At 37.4% G+C, this 27,004-nt stretch overlaps 1 protein-coding gene across 11 annotated transcripts in view; it reads right to left on the bottom strand.

Annotated features, from left to right (window-relative positions):
* Positions 1-27,004, bottom strand: part of DMD (dystrophin) — a 2,264,041-nt gene that overhangs the window by 642,797 nt on the left and 1,594,240 nt on the right. For all 11 annotated transcript variants that reach the window (XM_070604303.1, XM_070604310.1, XM_070604305.1 and 8 more), the window contains 2 exons: positions 11,631-11,732; positions 1,174-1,282 (listed from right to left, as the gene is read on the bottom strand). In XM_070604303.1, the coding sequence (XP_070460404.1) occupies positions 1,174-1,282; positions 11,631-11,732 (211 nt within the window). The remainder of the gene's footprint in view (positions 1-1,173; positions 1,283-11,630; positions 11,733-27,004) is intronic.

Consider the following 27,004-nt stretch of genomic DNA (forward strand, 5'->3'; position numbering starts at 1 on the left):
TTTAGCCCAGGCACTATTTATGCCTTCTATTGAATTATCATTGTGCTAGCCTGGCTGTGATCTTTCCAGTGTGGTATATTTCTACTTGATATAAAATAAAAATCAACTTTACTTGAAGAACCAGTCACCACGCTTTAATATTTCAATCATTTGATCTTTGAAAAGTAGACAAGGCGGAAAAAAAAAAAAACCCAAAGATGTTTTTAGTTCTGCCTAATTATAGAGTTGGTACAGCAAAGAAGTTTGCTGGCTCCTTTCCCCTGAGATTCAAAGCCAGTGTTAATATTGCCATGAGATTTTATGCATACTTTCTACTAACAAATGAACAGAAAGTGAAATAAAATAAACTGAAAATACGCAGTAAAAACAAAAGTTCAAACTGTAGCTAAATGAAGGCACTTTCCTCCCTCAAGTCTGCTCATGGTAGTCATGGTCCATTTTTCTTTTCCTTGGACTAAAGATGGAAGAGTTCTTAAAATTGTTTTCAAGTGGGACAGGGGAAGGTGCTAGGAGGACCGTGTGTGTTTTCAGGGATTTCTATAGGCGTATTGTAAGAATGCTGTCTAAATGATACAGGATTCATTGCGATGGAATCCTCCTATGTTAAGTGTTAGTGGGTACTCTGTAGCTCCACCTTGATCTCCATCAGACACAACACACCCACTCCTGCTGCTGGGAGTACTGGCTGTTCACTGTGTTTCCTACCAGGAATTGCCTTCAGCCCCAGAAAATTCTTCTAAGGTCTCCCCATCCTCCCAGCAGGCAGTCCGCGGGCAATGACTAGCCGGTTCAGGAATACAAAGGTCAGGCCTACTCCCTGCAATTCAGAACAGCTCCGAAGAGCCAGTCCAGCTCGAAGGCTTCCATGGAGTTGGCTGAGGCCTCTGTTGCTGCCCAATGGCCCTTGAGCCTCTTCTGCTGTCCCATGTACCTTTCTTCATTGTAGGTATATCTCCAGAGAACACACCCCAATATGCCTTTGTCACCCAATGCTCTGAATCAGAATCCATTACCCAGGAACCTACTCTAAGACATCTGGCCCAGCGAATAACACAAAGGTTTATTTCTGTTCTCAGAATTGCAATCAATTTTCCCTTTCACCAGAGATTATCGTACTGTTGTGCTTTTGAGCAAATGGCTACAGCCAAAGAGAAAGTAGTCCAGCATACTTACAGGCTCCAACAGTGGTCAGGCCAGGAGCTGGACCAGGCCGCTTTGCCCTCAGCTCTTGAAGTAAACGGGTGACCGCCTTCCACTCAGAGTTCAAATCTTCTAACTTCCTCTTTAATAGAAAAGCATACATGTTATTTATTTGATTAACATCTTGAAGTTAACTTAATTCATGAAGTTATTAATTCATTTTGTGAAAACATTATTGCATTTTACTTCTAAATTAATTTCTCTGGATAGAATTCCTTTCAAAAATGTTATAATTATTTTAGCCAACCACCCTACAAATATTTATTGATTGTTTGCTACATACAGGCTCTTGCTTCGGGCACAATTTTTTTTAGAGGAAGTAGAGTGCAAACATTAATAAAAGCTAAACAAATAAAAAAACAGTGTCACCTCAGCAACTGGCTTGACCCTTTTACATGGTATCTAGTGTGGCTGCATACGAGAATTATCCACAGAACATTAAAAATATCCTAACGTGCTGGCTCACCCCAGATCAATAATATTAGAATCTTTTGGACGGAGGGGCTGTGGTACACATGGGGATATGTCACTCAGAGTTCACTTTAAGGAAGGACTCTTGTCCCAAATGGTGGGAAAGATGTCAGCAGACATCCTTCAGTTGTCAGTCCCTTCAGGGACTGTCTCAGCTGCAGAGGGCTGCCTTGCCCAAGGGCGTGCCCTTCCCAGGGCAGCCCTCATCCAGCGTCTAATCAAGGTGAAGGTATAAAGGCTCAGCCAATTTGGCTTAGAGCAGGACAATTTTGGAGGGCCATTTCAGCTGCAGAGCTCCTAGCGGAGTCAGCCCAGCCTGTGTATGGTCAGTGGCATGCTGCTATATGTTTCAAACTGGCTCTCTGGGTTAAAAAAAAACACTGTAATTTTAGTGTTTGCCAATTTCTGTGGTGTAAATACGCCCACCATAGCTAATTTTAAGTTACCAAGATAATGTCAAGCAGCTCACAAAATGTCTGAAAATTTGACAAAAGGCCTTCCTGAGTAGATACAAGCTGGCTCCAGTACACCACTGGGTAGCCATGCGGTTACTTATCACCAGTAGAATGTGAGCAGAAGGAATATCGGTCAGTTCTGGGCTGAGGCTTTTAAAAAATGAGTGAGGTTTCTCCACCCTTCTTTCCCTTTCCACTGTCCAGAAGCAGAGGATGCTAAGGTCCTAGGGCAAACCTACTCAGTGGATTGGGGAGAGAATTAATCCTAATGGCCTGGAGCAGTGGTTCTCTACTTTGGGACCATCAGAATCACCTGGAGGCCTTGTTAAACCGCTGGGTGCTGGGTCCCAGCCCCAGAGTTCTGGATTCAGTGGGTCTTAGGTGGGGCTCAAGAATTTGCACTTCTGACAGTTTTGTAGTTGATGCTGATGCTGATTGTCCGGGACCAAAGTCTAAGGCATCCATTATACCTCACGAGTTACCTAAGCATCTCCAATGAACGTTTATGTCCCACCCTTGACAAAAATAAGAAAATAGTCCCTTAAATCATTTTCTTTAGGACTTAATTCTCTTGAGGGACTCCACTTGAGAAAAGCTACCAAGGGAATAAATACCAAAATAAATACCAGAAATTCATCACTCCTTAATTTAACTATCATCTATGCTCCTGAGGTTATTTATGTCTATTGTGTCTAACATCATGTCAAACCGGGGCTTTTAATTGTTTGTCCCAGAGTGCATGTTGTTAAACATTTACTATCGCGTCAATGAATATAACTCTTTTTATTTATTAAAACGTAAGGCTTGAAATGGCTGATTAGGATTATGTGTGTAGTGATGGATTGTGATTAGTCTTTAGGTGGTGAACACGATGTAATCTACACAGAAATCACAATATATTACGATGTACGCCTGAAATTTATATGTTATAAACCAATGTTACAGCAATAAAAAAATAAATTTAAAAAAATACCCCCCAAAACAAAACAAAAGCAAAAAACATAAGCCTTGAATCCAAAAGCAAACAAAAAAATATCTCTGATCAGTGAGGAAAACTACCATTGAAAGTCATGACACGTGGAGACATTATTCCATTCTGACATCAGAGCTAAACAATGAGAATGAAATATACAAGGCTAGTGAATTAATATATATTTGGTCTCTTGATTGCCCTGCAAAGTTGCAGCGACTTCACAAGGACCGAATATTAAGGGCAACTAGTAGTAACCATGCTGACCACAAAAAGTAACAAAAGATAACAGGGAGGAGACAATAAACATAAAAGCATATAACTAGAAAATGTAGTGATCTTGGTCATTTATTGAAAGGAGAACAGTGCAACATATGAAGAAGTCTCATCATATATCATTTAACTCATAGGAAGTCACATATATGTTCCGAGAGAGAAGGAGGGGGGAAGAGAGGGAGAGATGAATTAGAAATTGATTTCAATACTGCTGGGATGTGCTTACTTTACCACTCAACAAGCATATGGCCCCAGAGCGAGTGGGTGAGGAGAGATGGGAGTTTGCTGTTCCCTCAGTTGGCTTAAGTTCCACTTTCTTCTCAAAGTGTAAGCATCTTACTGTGTTGAGTTTGATTCTGATATTTAAAGGTACAAAATTCTTTAAGGTAAAGAATTTGATTCTAATATTTCCAACCTGGCTTCTAAAAGCAAAGTAACTACTTCATCCGGGTCTCAACTCAATAAACAGTAATCTGTATTGAACTTCACATGCCATGTGCATCACTGTATAACAAATGGAACGAGAATTGATGCTTATAATGATGCCCCTGAAAATGAGGAAAAGTTTAAATTACATTGTGGTCTAGAATCAGAAGTGCTGGATTTCAGTCATAACTCCTTACTACTGAGTGAGTGATCGTCGGCAAATTAGACAGGTCGCTCAGACTGATCATCCCTGAAATGCATATAATGATATAACACTACGACCTAACTCATAGCTTTGTTGGAGAAACTAAATGAGATATTTTATGTGAAAAGGACTCTGTGGACTGTAAAGTACTATAAAATTGGTGGTTAGTTATCACGCATTGCTTAATGACGCGAAACAGAAGACAGTCAATAAAAGTTTTCATTAAAATAGTTAAAATGAAAATATTTCAACGCTTAAAGGACTAGGTTTTGGTTATCCTGAAAATAACATGTTTATATACTCCATTCCCTTTTATTAATACATAAACTCTGAACAGTCTCTTCATTTATTCAAATCTTATCTTGCCCACTGTTATTTCTAGACGGGTAAAAGAGGGGTTATTATAATTTCAAATGTAGAGGTTTTAAAAGTTAAGTAGTACCCCCCAATGTGTCACAAACATCTGAAGATATTGCAAAGTGTCAAAAATGTAACAAGTTCAGAGTTGTACATTCCCTAATCTTTCATAATTATCAGCAAATAATATCACATGAAATGGCTATAGATTTTGATTCAGCTTGTCACAAAACTACTTGCAACTTCTTCAAGTGTCTGGTATACTTTAGACTTGAAATTGATTATTTATATATTATGGAAGTTCTTTTTGCCTGGTTTTGTTTTGCTTTTTGGTTCTCTGGCGTGTGCCCATATTTTCCATTCTCTCATCCTTTCTATTGGGCTGTAAAGTTCTTTCAGGTGCAAAAACTGTTTGGCTGCAGTAACTAATGCAGCGTTATTCACATAATAAACTTTAAGCAGTGCTCAATAAAAATCTGTAAAAGGTAATGATTTGCTAATCATGTTAATAATCTTTAACCAGATTTAAGGGAATCACATATATGTCTAAATTTCAACATCTTTAAATATAAAATCAGTGGGATAATGCTTATCAAGAACTATTCTTGATTAGATTTCCAGAATTTTAAAACTTTGAATATGCTAAGTAAATTGCAGATCCCAGGCTTTCCTCACAAGAGCTCAAAACTCAATAGTCATAGTGGATTCATACTTTACCCAAAGGGAGAAACTTTGAGATCATTTTTTTAAAATGGCAAATTTAGTTTCATTGTAGGGGATTTTTGCAGCTGAGCATTATTTTCCATTGTATATAATTTGCTTGGAAATAGTCATTAAAGGTTAAGACAATTATATCAAATGATGTGAAATTTCTTTATGAAGAACAGAAATTAATTACAAGCAAAAAGGATTTCTAAATCCAGCTTTCCTTTTGAAATTTAAAATGCAATATAGTTTTAAACTCTGAGTTTGGGATTTTCAAAATTAAAAAATCTTTCATTTTTCTCTTGTGCCATTGTTTGGCATGCAATTCATATCTGCTACATAAAAAAATGAATCCACCTATGGCTGCATATACACAGACATGCATGTGATTATTGTAATTAAAACATCTATGTCTCTCTTTCTCTCTGTATAAACACAATTAATACAACTGAGGATCAGGAGTGAAATTCAAATCTCTAAAATGCTTGCTCAGTTCAAGCATTAGTTACCGAGTAAGCCTAAATTGAGACTTTACCCCCAAATGTTTCCTCAGAAAAGAGATAGCTTGTATTAGAGTCCTTATATTGTCTTCTGTTTCTCAGTTGTTTTATCTTGAACAACAAAGTTGCACAGTAGCCTCAAATAACCTCAAGAGTTGTGAACTTGTGATGCTTATAGAAGTCATCTGACAGAATTGGTTCATGAAAAAAAAAGGGGTGAAGAAACTTGATAAACTATTAGCAATCATTCCTAGGGTATAACCTTACACTTACCAGTGGCGAAGGACATTATAAACAAGACTTTTAAAGATAGTTTAAAAAAGAAAAACAATAAGTTATTCTGATGGGGTGATAAAAAGTACATATCTAAGAAAAATGAAGAGATTATCTCTCCTAATATTTTGTGAATGGGCAGTGAGGTTGGGGATAAAAATTCCAGTGATAACGTTGAGGAAGTAAAACATGACCCTTCTGGTAACTGGCAGCTAGCTAGGCGTGATGGGCCTAATTAAACATAAAAAACAGTAACAGAAAATAAACTAGAGAGACCCAAGGCCACTCCAGGGCCATGTGTGAAACAAGAGAGACAAAGCCACTCTGCTAACACAAAAATGACTCATATGAGGCCTTGCTACTTCTTTAACAGTGACTGCTCGGCCCTGCTTTAATTCTCTCACCTTCTAGACCAAAAGTGTTAAGATACCCCATCATCACATTGGCTCTGTTTCTTCACAGCATCCAATACAGAAATGGCTTCTACTTCCCTAATTCTTCCGTAGAATCATCCAGGCAGCCAAACCCGGCAAGCAGCTCTTTCTGGTGCCCTCTTACTGAGATGCCCCACAATTTCTCTGGAGAGTTTTCTCCCTTGCCACAGTAAGGTGGATAATCCTAACTTTTGGTTTTTTTCTAACTTTTTGGTTGTAGGTATGTTCCTAGTAGGCACTGGACAGAGAAGTTTAACAGCATCTTACGGGGATTCAAATAGCGCCATATTGCAAATAACTTAGAAGAAAGATGGTGAGTTCTACAATTTTGGAATATACATATGAAGAATGTGAATGGAATTGTTTCATAAAATATAAATGTTGCAAAAGGAATATTTCTAATTAGTGTGTCATTTTATAAAATGTGAGATTGCAAATATGGAGGTGTTAAGAAATTAAATATAATTAGACATTTGGTAATCTCATCCATATTTCTAAGTTTTTATGTGTACAAGCTGCTCAAAAATCTATCATAAATTTTATCTTCTCAATGGGAAAGTGGGGATCTCCTTATATTCAAGCATATGTGATTTGCATTTATTCAACCTTTCATAGTCTAAGACATTTTCCTCAGTTGTAAAGCTAACTTGTATTTTTGTGTGTGTATATGAGGAAGATTGTCGCTGAGCCAACATCTGTGCCAATCTGCCTCATGCCACCACAGTGTGGCTTGACCAGTGGTGCCAAGTCTGTGCCTGGGATCCGAACCTCCCAACCCCAGGCCTCTGAAGTGGAGCACGCGAACTTAACTATCATGCCACTGGGCCGGCTCCTAACTTGTATTTTTAAAAGATAAAATCCTGCTAGTCACATATGTTAATTAATTATAAAATCACTCTAATATTGTTTCTTTCTCTCTATAATTCTTCTCCCAACATTTTCTATTATCATTGACATGGAAATTGTGCTCACCAAATGAGTCAGTCAAAATGGACCTGTTCATTTGGGGGGATAGACTTATGTCTGTTATCTCTCCGTTGATATCTGATATTACAAAAAAAGTTGCACCAGGTAAATGAGATCATATGCCTGATGGATGATTTATAAAATCCAAATATTGTTATAATTATAAATATTTATTTGGGCAACATTTTGACCAACAAGACACCACTTGACCTGCCGTACTATATATAAATCTTCAGACACACATCTGTTGTGAGTGATACATTAAAAATCATCATGCAAAATATTAAATCCTAAGGAAGTTCTTGGAAATGTTAAGATGTTGATGTTGGCAGCAGAACAAACTCGGGAGATCTAATCTAGTTAATTAACAACAAAACAGCTGGGAAAATGGAACATCCCTGGTTGTGATTGACTATAATTGAAAAGGACTAATGATGCTGTCACTTTGCAGCTTATATCTGAGGAAATGATGCCTGGAAGATCATATCGCCTTCTTGACCATTTGTCTATAGCAAGTACTTTGTGTTAAAGGTTTGGGTGGAACCCTTTGGCCAAATACAGAAAGCTCCTAACGCCTTACTTTTTCTGTTACATTTAAAAAGAACTGAAGAGCAGTAATAAAATATATTATTAGATTCATGTTAGCAAGATTTTTTTTGATAATCTAAAAAGTCAGCAAAGCAAACCAGGTGGTTTCATCTTACCACTTCAACAAGTAACCAAGACATTTAAAATTCCATTAATGCTCTCAGTTCTAATATATGGAAGATGATATAAGTATTTCAAAATACATAAATGATTTAAAAAATGTTAACAGAAAGAGCAGGGTTCCAAGTTAAAGAACAGATATGAATAGAAGAAAATATCATCAAATGCTTAAGTTCAAAAGAGAGTTTAAAAAAAGCAGTTTTAAAAACCAAATAACCAAGTGGCTTATTTTGTTTGTAGTTGTCAATATTGTTGTTAACGATGGCAGTTGCTTTGTTGCTTTTTAACTGCTAAATTGGGTACTATTAAGGACCTAGTCATTACTCTGTGGAAGATGGAACATATTAGAAATGATTCCATCATGACTGTATTATCATAAAATATTGTTACAGAAGGTATAACTTAAGCAAAATGTTAAACAATTTGTCTAACTCATCTCATCAATCTTCAACAATTCCTGAAGATGAAGGAACAATATACAAATCAAAGGAAATAAAAGTGTGTGTTGGGGGGGAGAGAGAGCGAGAGAGGAGGTGGAAAGTAAGACAAAAGTGTTTATTTCTTCAATCATATTATTCTAAGATTTTCTCAATAATTTTGCATCAGATATCTAGTGCTACATTTATGCCATTAGTGGAACTGTCCCATAATACATAGTTGACCTTTAACAAGAAGTCTTCAAAAAAAACAAGGAAGAAGTTAGTCAGGAATGACAAAAAAAGAAACTAAAAATTTACTATCTTTGAAAATTAAAGAAATCCTAGAGAAGTTGATAGAGTGAAGAACAAGGAAAAAAATTGAACAGGGATGAGCCCGGCTCCCAAACAGGACTCAACTTGGGAGGTGAGCGTAGGAGCTGAGCAGACAGGCCATCTGATACAGAATGTGGAGGTGCCAATAGACAGTTTTCTAAGAAACAGAATCATTCTCTGATGTGTCCTTAATTAGAATGTCTGCAAGCAGTGGACATACTAATTATCTATTTAAATACTGGATCTTCTATACACACCATGGGGATTTTCATTTTCTTTTTTAAGAATATCACTTTCTGGGGCTGGCCCAGTGGTATAATGGTTAAGTTTGTGTGCTCTGCTTTGGCAGCCTGCGGCATAGGTGCGGACCTATGCACCACTCATTAAGCCACGCTGTGGCAGGCATTCCACATATAAAATAGAGGAAGATGGGCATGGATGTTAGCTCAGGGCCAATCTTCCTCAAAAAAAAAAAAGACTATCACTTTCTTCTTCATAATTGTTATAGTTTCCAAATGTACCTCCCTCAAAAAACAAAACCAAACTTCTTTCATGAAAATGTACTGCAGGCTACTTGGACCCTTTTCCCTTCTATTAAGGGTGTAAGAAACCTGAATGTTAAGGAGAAAAGGCATTAGTTAAAGCACAATTTTTAAATTTTGATGTATGAAATCAAAGTTGAAAAGAGGCTTTGTTTATGTACTATCAGAGCAATGGATCAGCCTTCAGAAAAATCATCCCTAACCTTTAAAAAGAAGTTTTTGATCCATGCAGAGTTTTAAACAGTCCCCACTTGCCGCCTTGCATTGCTGGGTTCCATGTTCTGAACTATGAGGTTGTTTTTGAGCCTCTAGCATTTGAGGCTACCACAAGCCCCAGCTCATCTTCAGGTATTTCCAAGGTCGCGGCCCATATCAAAAGCTGCATGTGAATCAACACACCTCCAATATCCCAAACCAGTCTTGCCCTTTTCCCACCATCAACTTGAAATGTTGATTCTCCTCCAAACCCAAAGGTTAAATGGCAGAACCGGAATGAGTTTTCACGTAAGTTCTACTTCTTTCAAATGAGCTGACTTGAGAGGAAATGGGGGAGGAGGGAAAGAGAAAAGAGGGAAAGAAAAAAGAAAGCTGACCTTACAAAATGGTTTTAAGGGATGCGAAAGAGAAGGGAAGTTGACCCTTTCTGGCTCTTTTATTTCAGAAAAGTATTTCCTCTTTTACAACATTAATGCGACAGTCGAAAGTAGGTATGCTCAGACATGGCAGATCCCAGTTCTGATCTCAAAGTGGCCCAGGAGTTGAGGGTACGAGGGGAAGTGTGATAAGTTAATGTCAACTGCTTGGATGGTTTACATACAATGAAAACAAAAATTTTCTCACTGACTTTCAATTAAGAAAGTTTTCCCTCTGTTTTTTTACAAAGGCACAGCAGTAAAAGCCAACTTAAACGCACATTTGAAATCAGTAACAGTTGTGCCAAACCCTGCATAAAGTCTTTGAGGATCAAACAAGAGTAGATAGAGTGGATCTAGGAAATGGTCCATTTGTCCGTTTCATCGCTTGCTACGAGAGCCACTCTGTTAACCAAGAAAGATGTCTGCTTGGGGACTGGCTTTCTTTAGAGCATCAACAGAAACCTGAAATTTGCTGGTTTCAGGACCTTCTCTAGCTCTCCAATCTAAATACTGAAAACATTGTTACTTTACGAAAATTATCCTACCGGGCTTGGAACTGGAAGTAAATTATTTTTTTTGGATGTTAGGAGCAGGGACAATGTATTCCTGAATAGATGTCTATTTTGATATCTACAGAGAAATCTGTGCCTTTCAGCATCTGGTATTTGGACATTACGTTTAGGCTAAAACTTCAAATTTACCTAGGGAAATCCCCTGGTAAACTGTAAGGAAAACAAACAATTTTCTAGAAGTGAAGCTTGGGCCAAGCATAAGCAGTGAACTTAGAGACAGAGTCTAAGTCATGATAATGTTGTTTGCAAGGACAAACTAGTTCCGTATAATGAGGTGGTTGACCTGCACTGTTTTGGAGCAGTTTAAACATGAGGGTGAGGCTCGCTAAATTTCAGCCTGCAACATTAGCTAGAGAAACCAGAAGTGATCAATAAACAGCCACCTTTACAGGCTCTCGGGAACTTTCATCATAATGGGAACCATTCTAATTTTGGTCAGGTACAGAACATAGGGTAACCTATACCTAACGGCTATTGATCACTGGACTCTCGATTGCAAAATGGAAGCCACTGATTAGGTATTTTTTGAAAACTGAGCTGGCTTTCCATTTCTCTCCTCATGTAATAGCCTGTGAATAAATGTGTCCTAGGCTTCAAAATGCACATGGAGAAGGGAAACAAGTGGAGAGCTCTCTCCCATGCCAGCTTTTTACCAAAGAGAGAAGCACTTACGTGACATTTCGCTAAAAATTTTTGACCCAATAAAGTACTGAAGCCCGAATGCTGATTTTCCTCTTTCATCAGAAAGAGCAACAGAGAAAAGAAAGGTCACGGACCATATTGTGATTCTTTACAGCTGTTGGAGACAGACAGTATGATGCAGTAGCTTGATTTGAATTAAGCCAAACAATATGAAAAGCATCAAGGCTGGCAAGCGAAGCCATAAAGCCTCAAAGAATTTAATCTACCTTGAAGGTGGGACTACTTTTTGTATTGATAGCAGCGCACCAGGACAGAAATGAGTCCTTTAATGCAATGACTCGTTAATAGCCTTAAGATCCCAATATATAAATAGGATATGTGGATCAAAAAGACAGCTCTGCCTCTGCTGTCGCAGGATGGCCAATATTTCTTTACAAGTTATTTCATTGATTATAAATAGACCACGTCAATGGCAAATGTACGACAGGGGAAGCATAACCCATTATGAGGTAATGGATATTGCTAGAGGTTGCTTCATTACCTTCACTGGCTCAGGGGCTGGTTTTTCCTTGTACAAATGCTGCCCTTTAGACAAAATCCCTTCCACATCCGGCTGTTTAGCTTGAACTGCTGCTTCAGTTTCCTGGGGGAAAAGAACACATACAGTGCAGATTAACTTCACAGTTAGCAAGAAAATTACTAAATTTAAATATACCCTTGGAGACTCCACATGTATTGCAGATCAATTTCTGCATGGGACACACGGGCACAAAAAAAAAGTAGCTTCTAGTGCAGAGAAAAGAAATAGAGGTCTTCGTGAAACACACTAAAACTTTAAAAATTTATCCCAAATCTTCTTGAACTATATCATACTACTATTAGATGGAAGCACAGACATTAATTTTCTACTTTTCCAAAAAGTAAAAGGCAATAATAAGTATGATTTATGAATATGATCAATGTGGATAAATACTATTGTTAGCTTTGATGATCCCAGTAATCCCACTGTTCATTTACTTTACAAACCTCTTATTTTCACAGGATTCTCTTTTGGGCTTTGGCTCCAAAATGTCGTTTTGAAATAGAAACCAAATAATTCTCCCTACATCACTGTCAAAAGTATTTTCTTTCCAAAGAGTAAACACTTAAAGCACAGTATCAAAGGCTTATTAATTATTAAGCAGTCACATCAAACAGGCCTTTTGAGGAATGATTAAAGTATTTTTAAAAACTTGTTTGTTTTTCCTTAGTCTGGAGAACACTGAAGCATGACAAAAACAAAAACAAACAAACAAAAAACCTCTTTAGATATATGAATGCAAAGTGCTTTGTCACTGGCTGCTGTCTAGCTCTCTTGAAGAGAGAACAAAAGAAATGTGCATAAATTGAGGCTGAAGGAAGCGAAGTTAAATATTACAGAAGACTTTTTGGATGGAACACTTGTTAAACACTAGGATGGAGTATCGATTAATCAATGTCAAGCGTCAGTCAGGGCCTGGGCAATCTTCCCCAGATAGCAACTCCTGATTAACCCGTCTCTCTCTTCCTCCCTCTGCCACCCTGGAGCCTCCCAGCACTGCTGTGTGTACGTGTCTTCCTGCCACTGCGTCCTTTATATACTGTGCTTGTACTGTTCTCTTTCAGGGAGTCCTCACAGAGAGTCTCAGGCAAGCTCCTGAACCCAAACTACTGTCATCTTACACGGCACAGCAGGGTGTGTTGCAACTTACAGGTGCTCAGCACATGCTCTTGACAGGGATTTCCTCAATTCTTATTATAATAAATGCCAGTGAGAGGTAGGCACTTTGGTTAAAAGTATCCACCACATTAAGACTAACCCTGTGTGTTAATGGGTATGTGTGCAAAACACACACAAAAACCACTTTTAGGGACAATAATTATGGAAGAAACAAACCTAAAATTAGAAGTATTAATTCACTCTCTATGATAAAAATTCTCAAAGTGATTTTTTAAAGAAATCTTGCAAAATTGTAACAAGCTCAAATTCGGAGTGTACTTTGTGAGGGTTGGGTATTTCTTCCTTTAAAATTGTTTATAAGTGTACTCAGTGTAAATTCTATATCTTCAGAAAACGACCACAGGGGCGGGCCCAGTAGCACAGTGGTTAAGTGAACACGTTCTGCTTCAGCGGCCGGGGGTTCGTCGGTTTGGATCCCGGGTACGGACATGGCACCGCTTGGCAAAAGCCATGCTGTGACAGGTATCCCACATATAAAGTACTGGAAGATGAGCACAGATGTTAGCTCAGGGCCAGTCTTCCTCAGCAAAAATTGGAGGATTGGCAGCCGATGTTAGCTCAGGGCTAATCTTCCTCAACAAAAAACAAAAAAAAAAAGAAAGAAAAAAAGAAAAAAAGAAAATGACCACAAATAGTCAATAATTTTACCAATGTTTTAGGTATGCAGCCAAATGATTAACACTAATATTCTTCTCTCTGCCCCTAGTCTTCAAGCGCAGATAAATAGTTCCAAAGAGCACAAAGAATTGATGCTACTATTCAGAAGGCACTGGCAAATAGACAGGATTAAGAGACTGCATTTGATATTACAAGGAATTTCCTTAGGAAATGAACACACAAATTTTAATTCATGAAATTTTCATTGGCAAAGGTACAGAAACAGCAGCAAGGCTGACATTAGGGCAGCCTAGATATTACTTAGAACTCTGAGTTCTAAGCAGATGCTTGTTAGATGGATAAGAAAAGGGGGCATGCCACGTGAAAGGTCCGTCTTTTGCACCTGCAGAAAGTAAAACATTCCCACTTCAGGCCACCAAATTAGCGCTAGATTTAGTCCTCTGATGAATGAGCATTGCAAATTCACATCATCTCCCTTTATAGAAATCTTTCCCGTTGGCATGTCCTTCTATCACCACTATTGTCATCTCTTCGTCCCTCAATGAAATAATGAAGTGTTAACTACCTAGATCAGATTTACATTTGGCCCTACAGAAATAGAGCAATGGGTGAGAGAAATCATGTTCAGATCTAAAATCTTTGTGGTTACTTCTCCTTGGCAATTTTTTTGAGAACTACATCTCTAATTACATGCACCTTTGATAGATCACTTTAGAAAGGCTATTTTGAAGATAAATTTGTATAGTTTACCTCACTACATTTATTTGCAGTGTGAATTTATTAGTTAAAAGATAGGTCAGTTATTCAGGGTCAAATATTATTGCTTGAAGAGTCAACTATAGTAAACCCAACTAAATTCACTTAAAATATTCTTTAGTATATTTTCTTAAGTTAGTGTGAGAAAAATACACTAATAAGAAGTTGATAACCATCTTGAAAAAATTAAAGTATACGTGAAATAAATTTTAAAATTGTGATAGCCCTCCAGGCAATTAAAACTTGACATGGAAAAATTGAAAGGCAAAGCAAAACAAACAAACAAACAAAAATACACAGCCAAACCACAGGACTGTGCAAAGATAAGAAAACGTTGCTAAAATCCTTAGGTGTGCTGGAAATGCCAACAAACTGCTATAAGGATCTTAACTGTTCTAACAATATTAACAAACTGGAGTCGCTCAAAGTTTCCTATGTTTCAAACACTGTGTACTTCATACACTTTTCCTCATACTTACCCTCCTAGTATTATTTAATTTTACAGATGCTGAAACTGAGGGAGATTAGGTCAATTATCCAAGACCACACAGCCTGCAAATGGCAGAGTCGCGATTGTAACCAGGATGGGTGTGCCACCAAACAGCCACTTTCTCTCTTACTCTTCTGTGTATAGCATGTGTGTGTGTGTGTATGAGTGTGTGCAAAAATTGGCAGTCACATTTCTTAATATCATGTTAATTTTTTCTCCTCCTCTTTAACTCCAATACATTCTACAATATCCTTCCAGGGTGTAAACGAGAGAAAATCCTGTCCCTTCCCACAGAAAAGGAAATAAATTCTTACATAGCCTTTAAACTGCTCCAAGAGTGTGTCTTTGTGGGTTTATGATCACCAAACTGATGATATCCAGGTCAGAGAATTGGTCTGAGTAAACCTTTCATCTCACAGATGGTCTCAAATCTTTATCTGATATAAGATAAGGTGAAGGAGGTCAGTACTAAAATGGAAACACAGCTAATCATAGTGGCCAGTTGTTATAAGTAGAACGTGTTCAACTTCAAAGAACATTCAGACAAGAAGATCTTTATGGGATTTCAACAAAAAAGTCTCACTTCTAATAATAGAACATTTCCATTTAGGTTTTTCCCCTGCCTCATTCTTAATATATCCCCTGCGATGTAAGATCATGCACCAGGAGTTAGGACCCTTATGATGTGACTAGAGTTTTATTTCCATCATAGTGTTGACAGTCCACTACAATCTCATGCATAATTTTAAGAAGATAATTTTTATTAATTAGGTAAGAGGGAGTAACCCTTCATTAATACTCACTAGGAGAATACACGGTGTATTTTTAAATCTATCCCTGATGGGTTTTCGAAGTGGAGTAACTCTTTAAGCATCTTCAGTCTTAGTTCTCTTTTAAAAATTATCTTATGGAGGTCACATTAGCTTATACCAATACATAAATAGTTATTTCTTTTTAAACAGAACTTTTACTAATATTGGGGAGTTGCTGGTCTGAAAAGCAGTGCAGCAATGGTTAGTAACGAAAAAAGACTAAACAACGCCTTTGAGAGTGAAAGTAGCAATTCATATGAAAATTAATACATACTTACATTTTCTAAGAATTGATTTGTTGAATATTATATTTCTAATTCAATATTAAGTTGGTTATGTGCATTTTTTACTACAAATTTGGTGCCCCTACAAATAGTATAAGAGATACATTTTGTCTTGTTTTCCTTTCTCATTTTAAATCTATTTATGTTTCCATCATTTTACCTATTGCTAACTTTAAAATATATATTATGACATAAGGAGAATATTAACAGCCTTTTCGCATATGTTCCAACATTCATACATTCATTTATTCATTTGACAAATATTTATTGAATATGTACTATATTTCAAAATTTTGGCTAGGAACTGCGAATACTACAAGGCATAAGGTAGGCCCTTGCGAAGGATACAAACAATCACATACTAAACTTAGCGTGCAACAGGCATAACATCCTGCAATGTACAATGGGGCACAGAGAAGGAACTGATCAGTTCTGTATTTAAGGGACAACAAGAGGGTAGGGATAGGCCTCAATGGGGGAAGAAAGGCTTGAGCAAAGGCTTGGAACAGAAACAGCTCATCACCTGGTTGACAAAGGGATGGATGATAGAAAGTACTGCAAGAGGGAACCTGGGATATGCAAACACAGGAACCAGAGGCAGCATGGAGACTCCACATGGGGCAATGGGGAGAAATGGTGCAGGAGTAGAAGGCAAGAGCCAGAGAACAGAAGGATCTTTTATACCACCTTAGGATCTTAGTGGAGAAGCCACAAAAGGGTTTTAAACAAGGGAATGACATGTTGTATCCTAATGGATGTTCTAAAAGTGAATATACCTGAACATCTAAATAGATAGATAGATAGATAGGTAGATAGATATAACATCTACTCTTAATGCATGGTTTTCCATTCAAATAAGCTGGTCTGAATGAGACACATATACTGATGCTGAAAACAAGGAAATTTAAGATAAAAGTGACAACTTTTTCCTTAGCAAAGGCAAGTGCCCATTCACTTAGTTTTCTTACTTATAAAGTGTATTTCCTGCTATTTGGCTATTCGGTCAACCACTTTTATTAACAGTTTCTCTATCAAATCTAAGATGTTACGGATTAAAAGGACCACTATTACTTTATGAACTGCTAAGAAAGTTAACAAAAAACAATTAGACTTTGTAGACACTATTTTGGGATATGTCTCAATTTCAGAGATGTTGAAATGTAAAAAACACGTATTTTGGAATCAATGAAATTCTAAGATATGTGTCAATACTATGATTGGTTTATTAGTTGATTATTATTCATTGACTCTGTGAACATGGCTGTCTGGTGGGTGAATACACTTTCTTCCCCACTGACTTTGGGCTTGACCATGTGCCTCACTTTGATCAATGAACTGTGGGCAGAAGTGCCTGTAAGACAGCTGAGCTGGGTCCCTAAAGACAATTCACGATTTTCCAGTACCTCTAGCTCCTGTCTTCCCTCATGAGAGAATAACGTGCCATACAGGAGCTGCTCTTTTAGCCTAGGTTCTGAAGTGAAAAGACATTTGGAGCAGATCCACAGTCTAGAAGGAGAAAACCTGAACTTGACCCATAGTATGGAGTAAAGCCACAGCTCATCTGTAGACACGAGTAATAAATGTTTGCTGTTATAAGTCACTGGGATTTGGGGGTTGTTTGTTACTCCAGCAAGAGCTGACAATTACAACATTATAGGGAAACAAACAAACAATCAAACAAACAAAAAATATATAGCTTTCTGGGATGAAAAAAGCCAAAGCCTTTAAAATAAATGCGCCTTGGTCACATATATTGATTGCACCATCTCTCATTCCACATACAAACTGTTTGCTAAAAAGGGTAGCAAGAAACGAAAAATGAAATGGAATCAATATTGCGTTAGAGCCTGACTTCTCTGGCCTAGATTGTCAGGGAGACTCTGACAAATGAAGGCTGATGGATGGAAAAACACAACATTGTGCAGTTGAGTTTCTTTCTCTTTCCCCTCATGCTGGGTGACTGTTCTTTTATTTATCTGCAATTAGGTTTGCTAGACCACAGCGACGCGGCTCTCCTTCACTGTAACTGCATGCTGTCAAATACGTGCCGAGCTGATTGACAAAGAATGACAGGTTCTCTCTTTCCATTCTGAGCTAATCAAGGGCAGCCCACCAAACGGAGGCTTTTTTCTGATTTGGAGATTTCTGGATTTCAAAAATAATCTGTCTAAATCTACAAAGTATAATACAGCATTGATGGTTAAATTGGCGAGTGTTATGAAACCCAGAAGATAGAATCTACCAGGGTAAATAGTTGGAAGGCTCAAGGCCAGTGAAAGAGTGCACATAGGGAAGACCATCAAGTAATGAGCCTGACATCCAGAAGCCACGCTTAGAAGCCCTCCACTCATAAACAAGGGATTCCAAAGTCTTTTTGGTAGAATTCTTTTGGTAAATGAAATTTCATCAAAAAAATACCAGAACATATTAATTAATTCATTCAGTAAATATTTACTGAATATAAGAGCACCTACTATATTCTAAATATGGTTAGGTACTTGGTATATAACAGTGAATAAAACAGACAAGATTTTCCTGTTCTTGTGAAGCTTACATTCTAATGGGGACAATGGATAATAAAATATAAATTACGGTACTTCAGAGGGTAAAAAGTGCTAAAGAGAAAAAAATAAAGCGTCAGGTAGTGATAAGAGACGTATGTATGGAGTAAGGGAAGATGGGAGGTAGACACTTGAGAAGGCGCCTCCAGAGAAAGCCTCACTGAGAAGGTGGCATTTGAACAAAGTTCAGGAGGAAGTGAGGGAATGAATCAAACAGCTATCTCAGGGAAGAACAGTCCATGCAGCGGAAACAGCAAGTGCAAAGTCCCTGGGGCATGAGTGTCTGACATGTTCAATAAAAACATAAGAAAGCCAGGGTAGGTGGAACCTGGTGAGCATGGGGAGAGAAGCAGGAAGCAAGTCAGAGAGGCTGGGGAGGGTACATCCTTCAGGGCAACTGTGGGGGGACTTTGGCTGTTACTCTGAGTGAGATCAGGAACCACAGGAGATTTTTCAGCAGAGGAGTGATGTGAGCTGACTTATTTTTTAATAGATCCTTCTGGCTGCCGTGTTAAGATTAGACTGAAGAAATGTAGAGAACAGATAGTAAAGGGCAGATTCCCAAGGGGGTTAGTTAAACACACGTTGCTTAGAGGAAAGTACTGGTTTGTGGCAACTTGATGCACTTTCTCTAAAAATCTTTATACTTATGGTTCTTAAGTGAGGACTAAATCTCTGCTCTGGTTTAATAGCAATACCGGGCACTGCTTTTTTTTTTTTCCTTTGCTGAGGAAGATTCACCCTGAGCTAACATCTATTACCAATCTTCCCCTTTTTCTGCTTGAAGAAGACTAGTCCTGAGCTAACATCTGTGCTAATCTTCCTCTATCTTGTATGTGGGCCACTGCCAAGCATGGCTGATGAGTGGTGTAGGTCCACACTTGGGATCCAAACCCACAAACCCAGCCTCTGAAGTGGAGCGCGTGGAACTTAGCCATTAAGCCTCGGGGCCGGCTCCAGGTCACTGCTTTAAGCAGAGTTATTTATTGAAACTGGTGCTCCCCAGGTTTTACTATGTTCCTAAGTCCTTAGTGGTGAAAAGTGTGGGCTCTTGAGCCTGGCTACCTAAGTTCCAATCTTGACATGAATTGATTATTTGCAACGGAGACCATATGTCTCATAAATCCTAAAATATATTCTGAGACCTTTGCTATCTGGACCTTTCCAGAAAAGGATCAGCCAACTGCTGATCCAGAGAAATGGTTGGGTTTGGGATTTGTGGCCCTAAAAACCTGCAGGTACACAGAAAAATTATATGGATACTTATTTTTAAAGGTAAAACATGAGAGACATTTTGCTTTTTATCTCCTTATATAGACTCATAGAGATAGTCAAACAACTTATAGTTATACTTTAGAGCAGGCTCAACAAATATTTTCTATAAGGGGCCAGATAGTAAATATTTTAGGCTTTGTGGGCCATATGGTTCCTATCATACCTGAATCCTACCACTGCAGCGTCAAAGCAACCATAGACGATACGTAAACAAATGAGTGTGGTTGTGTTCCACTAACACTATTTACAAAAACAGGTGGTGGACTGAATTTGGCCCTTGGACTGTAGTTTGCTGACTCCTGCTTTAGGATATTACAGTGTTGTTAGAAGTAATCAGATCAAGGATAAGAATATCTGGGTTCTAGGCTTATTAATTCACGAGTTGGGGTAAGTCACTTAAACTTGCTGAGTTTCAGTATCCTTAATTATAAAATAAATGAAAATGACAGATATTATTGTGGATAAAGGGTTAACAACCCCTTTTGCCCTTCTGCATGAGAATGTGAGCTTTGAAGAACTTTCCGGCTGTATTCTCCTTGGAAACCTGATAAAATTGGAATGTCAAATATGTTGGTAGCCAACATGGCTTCTGCTGAAAAAAAAAAAGACTGATTGGTAAATAAAACATGGCTCGGGAGTTCTATGTCTGAACTACAAACGCCTGATGGAAAGCCATAGTTCTGGGAATCCACTGAGTGTAGTAATGCTTGTAACCGAGCATGTACCTTTCATGGATCTTGGAAACTCTACCTGTTTTAAGACATTGGCTCCTGGGGCGCATGAGGCTTTTAGACCAGGGTTGACTCAGCACCTCTGTGTGAGTCTCCTCCCTTTGCACCTGAGCTGTCTTTTGAGAGTGGGCAGCTGCTGCAAAGAGAATAGCACCTGGATGGCTCTGTGAATGCTGCCCAGACTGTTGTGCATTCTAACCCCACGGAAGAGAGATGCCTCACCCTGCCCTCCTGGGAAATTGTGTTTCTGTTCCTGTATCCTTCTAAGTGAATTTGAAGCTGAATGTGGTTAATGGTAGCCTTGTTCAGTTGCACCGAAGAAAGGAAGACTCACTGATGGGCTTTCCCATGATCATTTCTAAGACCCACATTTTCTTTCCACAGATTAACTGCTCTGAGATTGGGATACGTTTTATAAATGATGGTGTGTCACAATCTAATTGGCAGCATGTTTTTCTTAGTGACAGATAAAATGATGCAAATTCTAATCAATGGTGTCTTAGAAACAATGAACTACGGTATGTGACCAGGATATTCATAGTAGGTCAGCATCAAATGATTTAGTGTATGCAAAAGTAATGTTAATTGCTACCATTTATTGAGAATTTACTAAGTATAAACACCCAGCTATGCATGTAACATAAATTATATTAGTTAATCTCATTCGATCTCTACTGCAGAGCTTTCCAGCAGGCATTATTATAATTTTTCAGATTAAAAAACTAGAGTCATGAGAGGTTAGGGAAGTTGCCTAAGGTAGAAGCTAACAAATGGTGGATGTAAGATTTGAATCCTGGTCTGTCTGATGCATATTCTTCATTCTTACTTATTATACTATAGGGTCTATGAATTTGTTTAAGTATGTTACATATATAAAATTAGATTTTATTTGCTGAATCACAGGGTTTAGAACCAGAACAAAGTAGTTTTGATTAACATGTAATTTTAGTTTAAACTGGGATTTTTCAACCTCAGCACCATTCACATTTTGGTCCAGATAATTCTTTGCTGTAGGGGGCTGCCCTGTGTATTGTACGATGTTTTGCAGCATCCCTGGTCACTATTCACAAGATGCCAGTAGCTCTTCCTCCTCCCCCAGGTGTGACAACCAAAAATATCTCCAGAGATTAACAAATTCCCCTGGAGGATAAGATCACTTCTGGTTGAGAGCCATTGAATTAGTGAATATATGAATGAACCAATGAAAGAATGTCTATCTGCTCATGGTCTACATTTCCAGTGTACGTGAAATAGTATGATTTATTAGTATGATTTTATATGAATACCTTTCTTTACTTTCTTTTGTATGGAACATGTCTATATATTTTTTTCAGATGTACTCTCATGCACACTATAACTCTTAAACCACACTTGAATGTGGTTCTTTTTTTTGTGGTGAGTAAGATTGGCCCTGAGCTAACATCTGTGCCAATCTTCCTTTATTTTGTATGTGGGATGCCACCACAGCATGGCTTGACGAGAGGAGTGTAGGTCTGCACCCGAGATTGGAACCTGTGAACCCCGGGCCACCAAAGCAGAGCACACGAACTTCACCACCACAACACTGGGCTGGCCCCTGAATGTGGTCCTGGGATGAACTCTAATTATAATTGTATATTTCAGTTTCTGGCTGAACTGTTCCTAAAAACACTGCTTTAAATATCCCAAAGGGACAAAGGAACATAATGGATTCTGTGGAATAGAGAAGCGTATATAACAGAAAGTCAGATTACCATGCCTCTGAATCATCTTTTTCTTGTTTTGCATATTCACCTTGGTCAGTAATATCTGCATTATTGTAAACCAATATAGCACAACTCAAAGTTATTATCCATGTGGCAATTGGGCATAGTTCTTGAAGTCTTGATAGAAAGTATTTATTTTAAAAAATCTAAGTAGGATTAAACACTGGAAGTTTCTTTTTTAAACATAAAACAGCACTTAGGGTAATTTTCATTAAAAGCAAAAAAAAAGGGCAACTCAATTCTGACTTTATGATTGACACATTTCAAATAAAATTAAAGATGCTTTGTTTTTTACTAAGTGCTACGCCAAAATTATAGTCATTATCTAAAACAACTCTTTCTAAATTCTTCCATAACTTGTAAACTCAAGTAATCAAGTGGGTAACTGAATTAAACTTGTGTTTAAAAAAAAACAGCAATGATAAAATCTAAGGTTTCTTTCCAAATAGCTTTTCCTTAAACATATACAGAAAACAAAGCAAACATGAGGTTTTCTGAAATCAAGAACACTTGATGGAATAAAGCCTCTTCTTTGGTTCGCACAACTTGTCAGTCTTCATCTTGGGTCCCAGGTCTTCATCTAGCCTGCCATACTTAATTTTTATATTCTTGTACCTCTCTATGATTTCTACCACTCCAGCTAAGTAAACATTTTCACTGGTCTCCTGTAAAATCAGTGATAAGGTTTTGGATGAGGAATTGGGGGGGTCTATATTTTAGACGCATATAACTGCTAGAATCTAGAATATACAGAGACCTCATATTGATCTGTAAGAAAAAGCAAACAATCCAAGAAAAAACTGGGCAAAGTACTTGAAGAGTCAGCTGATAGAAAGAAATATCCAACTGGCCAACAAACATGAAAATCTGTCAACCAGGGCTATGCAAATTAAAATAATAAATTCATGCCACTTCCTGTTGCTGGTGGAAAGCAATTTACAATATATAATAAAGATGTGAATACTCTAATAAGTCAGTAATTTTACTTCTAGGTATTGTCACATGGGTTTATGAGGAGACCTACAAAGAATGTTCTTTTAGCATTGTTCACATTGTGAGAAACTGGAAACTAATGATCATTCATTCCTAATCTCATAACCCTATTGTTTTGTTCCTATTCAAATCAAAAATACTTTTAACAGATTACTTTTCTATTCTAAAGTCACTTTAAATCATCATTCTTATTTTGTACGGTGTACAAAATTCCACTTAACTTAGTTGTAAGCAAAGTGAATGCTTTCATTCATAACTTACTCATTGAAGATATTAAAGATAATAAAAGAATAATGCTGTGTCTAACAAATTTGACTTCAGCTATGACAGCATACACAGTATAATATCTCAGATAACATCCGTTTAGTTTTGAGTGAAGAATAAGAGTGTGTATGTGTGTATGTAGATGTGCATAATTTTGTATTTGTGTTATCTCTCCAATTATGTAAATCACTAATACCTATTATTATGCTAATACTAGAAGATACATTGTAATAAAGGTTACCATGAATTATTAATTTTGTATTTCTTATCACCTGTTTCATCAAATAATTTAAAAGACAAAGATGCCCACCCATCCATATTTTCTCTGCATAGTCTTCACAAAAGTTCTCTCAAAAACACTTGAAAATTAAAAGTATGCACACATGGCTTTGTAATTTCATGGGTCAATAAGTAAAATTTTAGTTGTATCCTACACACTCTTATGAGTGCTTCCATATTTTGCCTTTTGAATGCTTAACAAAATTATTAATTTCAAGAAAATCCATCTCATTTTAACAACTAGCTTGTTATATAATCAGTTATTATTATAAATGCACTTTGAGATTTTCAACCTTAAATTAAAACTATTATTAAAATAGTTCAATTTAAATAATTATGGCCACTTTTATTAACTGTATACTTTGTGCCTTCTTATGATCAGTAACTGCTGAATATTAATTACGTCCAGAGGAGGCAATGAACTATTCAAAAGTTGGAAGCTATGACTTCAGAAGTTGGACATGCACACTCTAAGTTTTTCATATATATTGTTTTGAAATTACACAGCAAATTAAATGCATTTACACTGGGTGATAATTTAAGTAGTTAATTTACAACGAAGGTGTTTCTTTTTCAAAATATATATCAGATATATATTGAAGTATTTGGTATCCTCCATCATATGTATAACTCCATATTTATTTCCAATATGTGAATGAATGAGTCTAGTCACACTAATGCTACTGCTCAAAGGAGAACCAGGAAGAATGAGAGAAAGATATGACAAGGAGAACAGCAGATACGTGGCAATTTGGAAGTATCTGGAACACAAAGGAGACTTCTAAGTCTACTACAACGGACTAAAGAAAGTAGTAACATTGGCTAATTTTGTCTACTGGATGATAGGAGTACTTATAATATATAACATAGAATTGTATTTGCTAATTAGATTTATATTTTAAATTTTTTTTAAAGATTTTATTTTTTCCTTTTTCTCCCCAAAGCCCCCCAGTACATAGTTGTATATTCTTCGTTGTGGGTCCTTCTAGTTGTGGCATGTGGGATGCTGCCTCAGCGTGGTTTGATGAGCAGTGCCATGTCCGCCCAGGATTCGAACCAACGAAACACTGGGCCGCCTGCAGCGGAGCGCGCGAAATTAACCACTCGGCCACAGGGCCAGCCCCTAGATTTATAATATACTCTTATTTTCAATGACATAGAAATTAATACAATAAGTGTAATCTCAGGATACAGAACTCTATATTCAAGAGAAAATACCACTATGGCATTTCTAAGCAAATTTAGTGCACAAAGTTTGGTTATGCCTTCATTAGGGAGAATCATGTGACTTGTGATATATTTTCCCACTAATAAAACCTGTTTTTTGAGTTTAAATATTTCCAGTATTCCTTAAAACTCTATCCTTAGAATGCTATAGAGTTTCATTAGAGATATCCGTCTTCAAGTTAGTTTCCACCAATCATTTTGGTAAAATTTTTTTAACTCTGAAATATGAGTAGAAGTTTAAATTGGTATAAGTTTATGAGATGACAATTGAATAGTAAAATAGCTTTACTTAAAATAAGTATTCCTTAAAGTGTTCTCTAACATTAAATGATTTTTCTATGTACTTATCTTTTCTTCCTCTTTTAAAATAAAATCACAAAGATTATGGCCATAGATTTTCTTGCTGTTGCTTTTCCCCTCCGCACCTGATACAATGTTCTATCTGTAAACACCAGGTCCACACTCTCCCCTCAAAAACATTCCAACAAGTGGCTTTATGTTGCTGCATCTTCTTGGCAGTCATCCTTACCCATAATGATAGGCGTACTTGCTTTTAGAGGTGTCATAATCATGTATTTAGAATTTGAAATGTTCTTCAGTGGTAACTCAGATTTAAGGATTCCTTTAGCAACCAATACAGTTTAGTGAGCAGAACATGGCATTTTGTGATTAAAAACAGAAGTTCACAGCCACAAGGTCAGTAGGGTAGACACTAACCAGGCAGACAAGGGGCATTTCTGCAAAGACCAGAGGGTCAAGGAGAGTATAGAGACCTGCATGGGGACCATAGGTCATGTATGCTACGTAATGTTCTCTCACCTGTCAATCCAGATGTCATCCTAGAGAGGAGCAGGAAAAGAGTGAAGGAACCTGAAAGACTGCCCACTTAGCCAAGAGATACCAATTCACATAAAGAGACTGGTAAAGTTGTTTCAGCGTAGGACCTTTCTTCTCACTACCCAACATGGGGGAAGTTTATGAAGATCAGTGAAGAATAAAGAAGTTGCATTTGTGTGATTCAATATTTGACCCCAAGGCCCAGCCCCAGTGGCCTAATGGTTAAGTTCAGTGTGCTCTGCTTCAGCAGCCCAGGTTCGATTCCCAGGCACAGACATTACCACTCGTCTATCAGTGGCCATGCTGTGACAGTGGCTCACATACAAAACAGAGGAAGATAGGCAATAGATGTTAGCTCAGGGTGAATCTTTCTCAGCAAAAAAAATAATATATATATATATATATATATATATATTTGACCCCAAGACATATCTATACAACTCCTCCTGCATATTTATTATATTTTTGACTATTCGCCTACTTAAGAATCCATGACAGTGTTTCTCAAAGTGTAATTCCAAGACTAGCAGTATCACCAGGGAACTGCATTTTAACAAGATCCCCAGCTTATTCCACCCACACTAAAGTTTGAAAATCATGGCTCTAGATAGTGTATGCTAGAATTGGGAATGAATAAGTGTTAATCTCAGAATTTTAATTCATTTTCATACTTGTCTTATGGATATAAGATGTATCTTCCAATGATACCGCTTTATGAATAAACAGCTTCAAGGATACAGATTTTTGAGACCGAAAAATAAGAAAGGTGGCTTCATCTTTTTTAAAAGTTATGATTAGAAAATTGGTACTGTTTTGAACATTGCAAAGTGCAAGTGCACAGCATTTCAGAATGTATCTGAAGTCTCATCCTGCTATTTTCTACCAACACACACTGCCACCAAGGATGGTAACTTGCAAGTTCAAAACCTTCCTCATTTAACTTCCATTGTCTCCACCCTGTATTCTGTCTGCCAGTCAATGCCGTCCCTTGGGCAATATAGTCGGTAAACCAGGTCGTCCACTCATTCACTTAAACAGAAGTTGTTTGAAAACTATTGGAAGTGCTCCCATCTTTCTTCTCCACACATACTCAGAAAGGGATGGCATTCATATGCAGGGCAGAGTTTTCTTTTGAGGGAAATTAAAAAATAACGACATCATTCCTTCCAATATTCTCACATGGCCTACTCCAAAAGTATCATTACATAAACTTGCTTTTAGCAGAGCAGTGGAAGACTGCTAAGTAAAAAATTAAAATTGTAGTACAGTAAAAGCATGATTTCA

The sequence above is a fragment of the Equus przewalskii genome, chromosome X (genome assembly GCF_037783145.1).
Source record: "Equus przewalskii isolate Varuska chromosome X, EquPr2, whole genome shotgun sequence".
Classification (NCBI taxonomy): domain Eukaryota; kingdom Metazoa; phylum Chordata; class Mammalia; order Perissodactyla; family Equidae; genus Equus; species Equus przewalskii.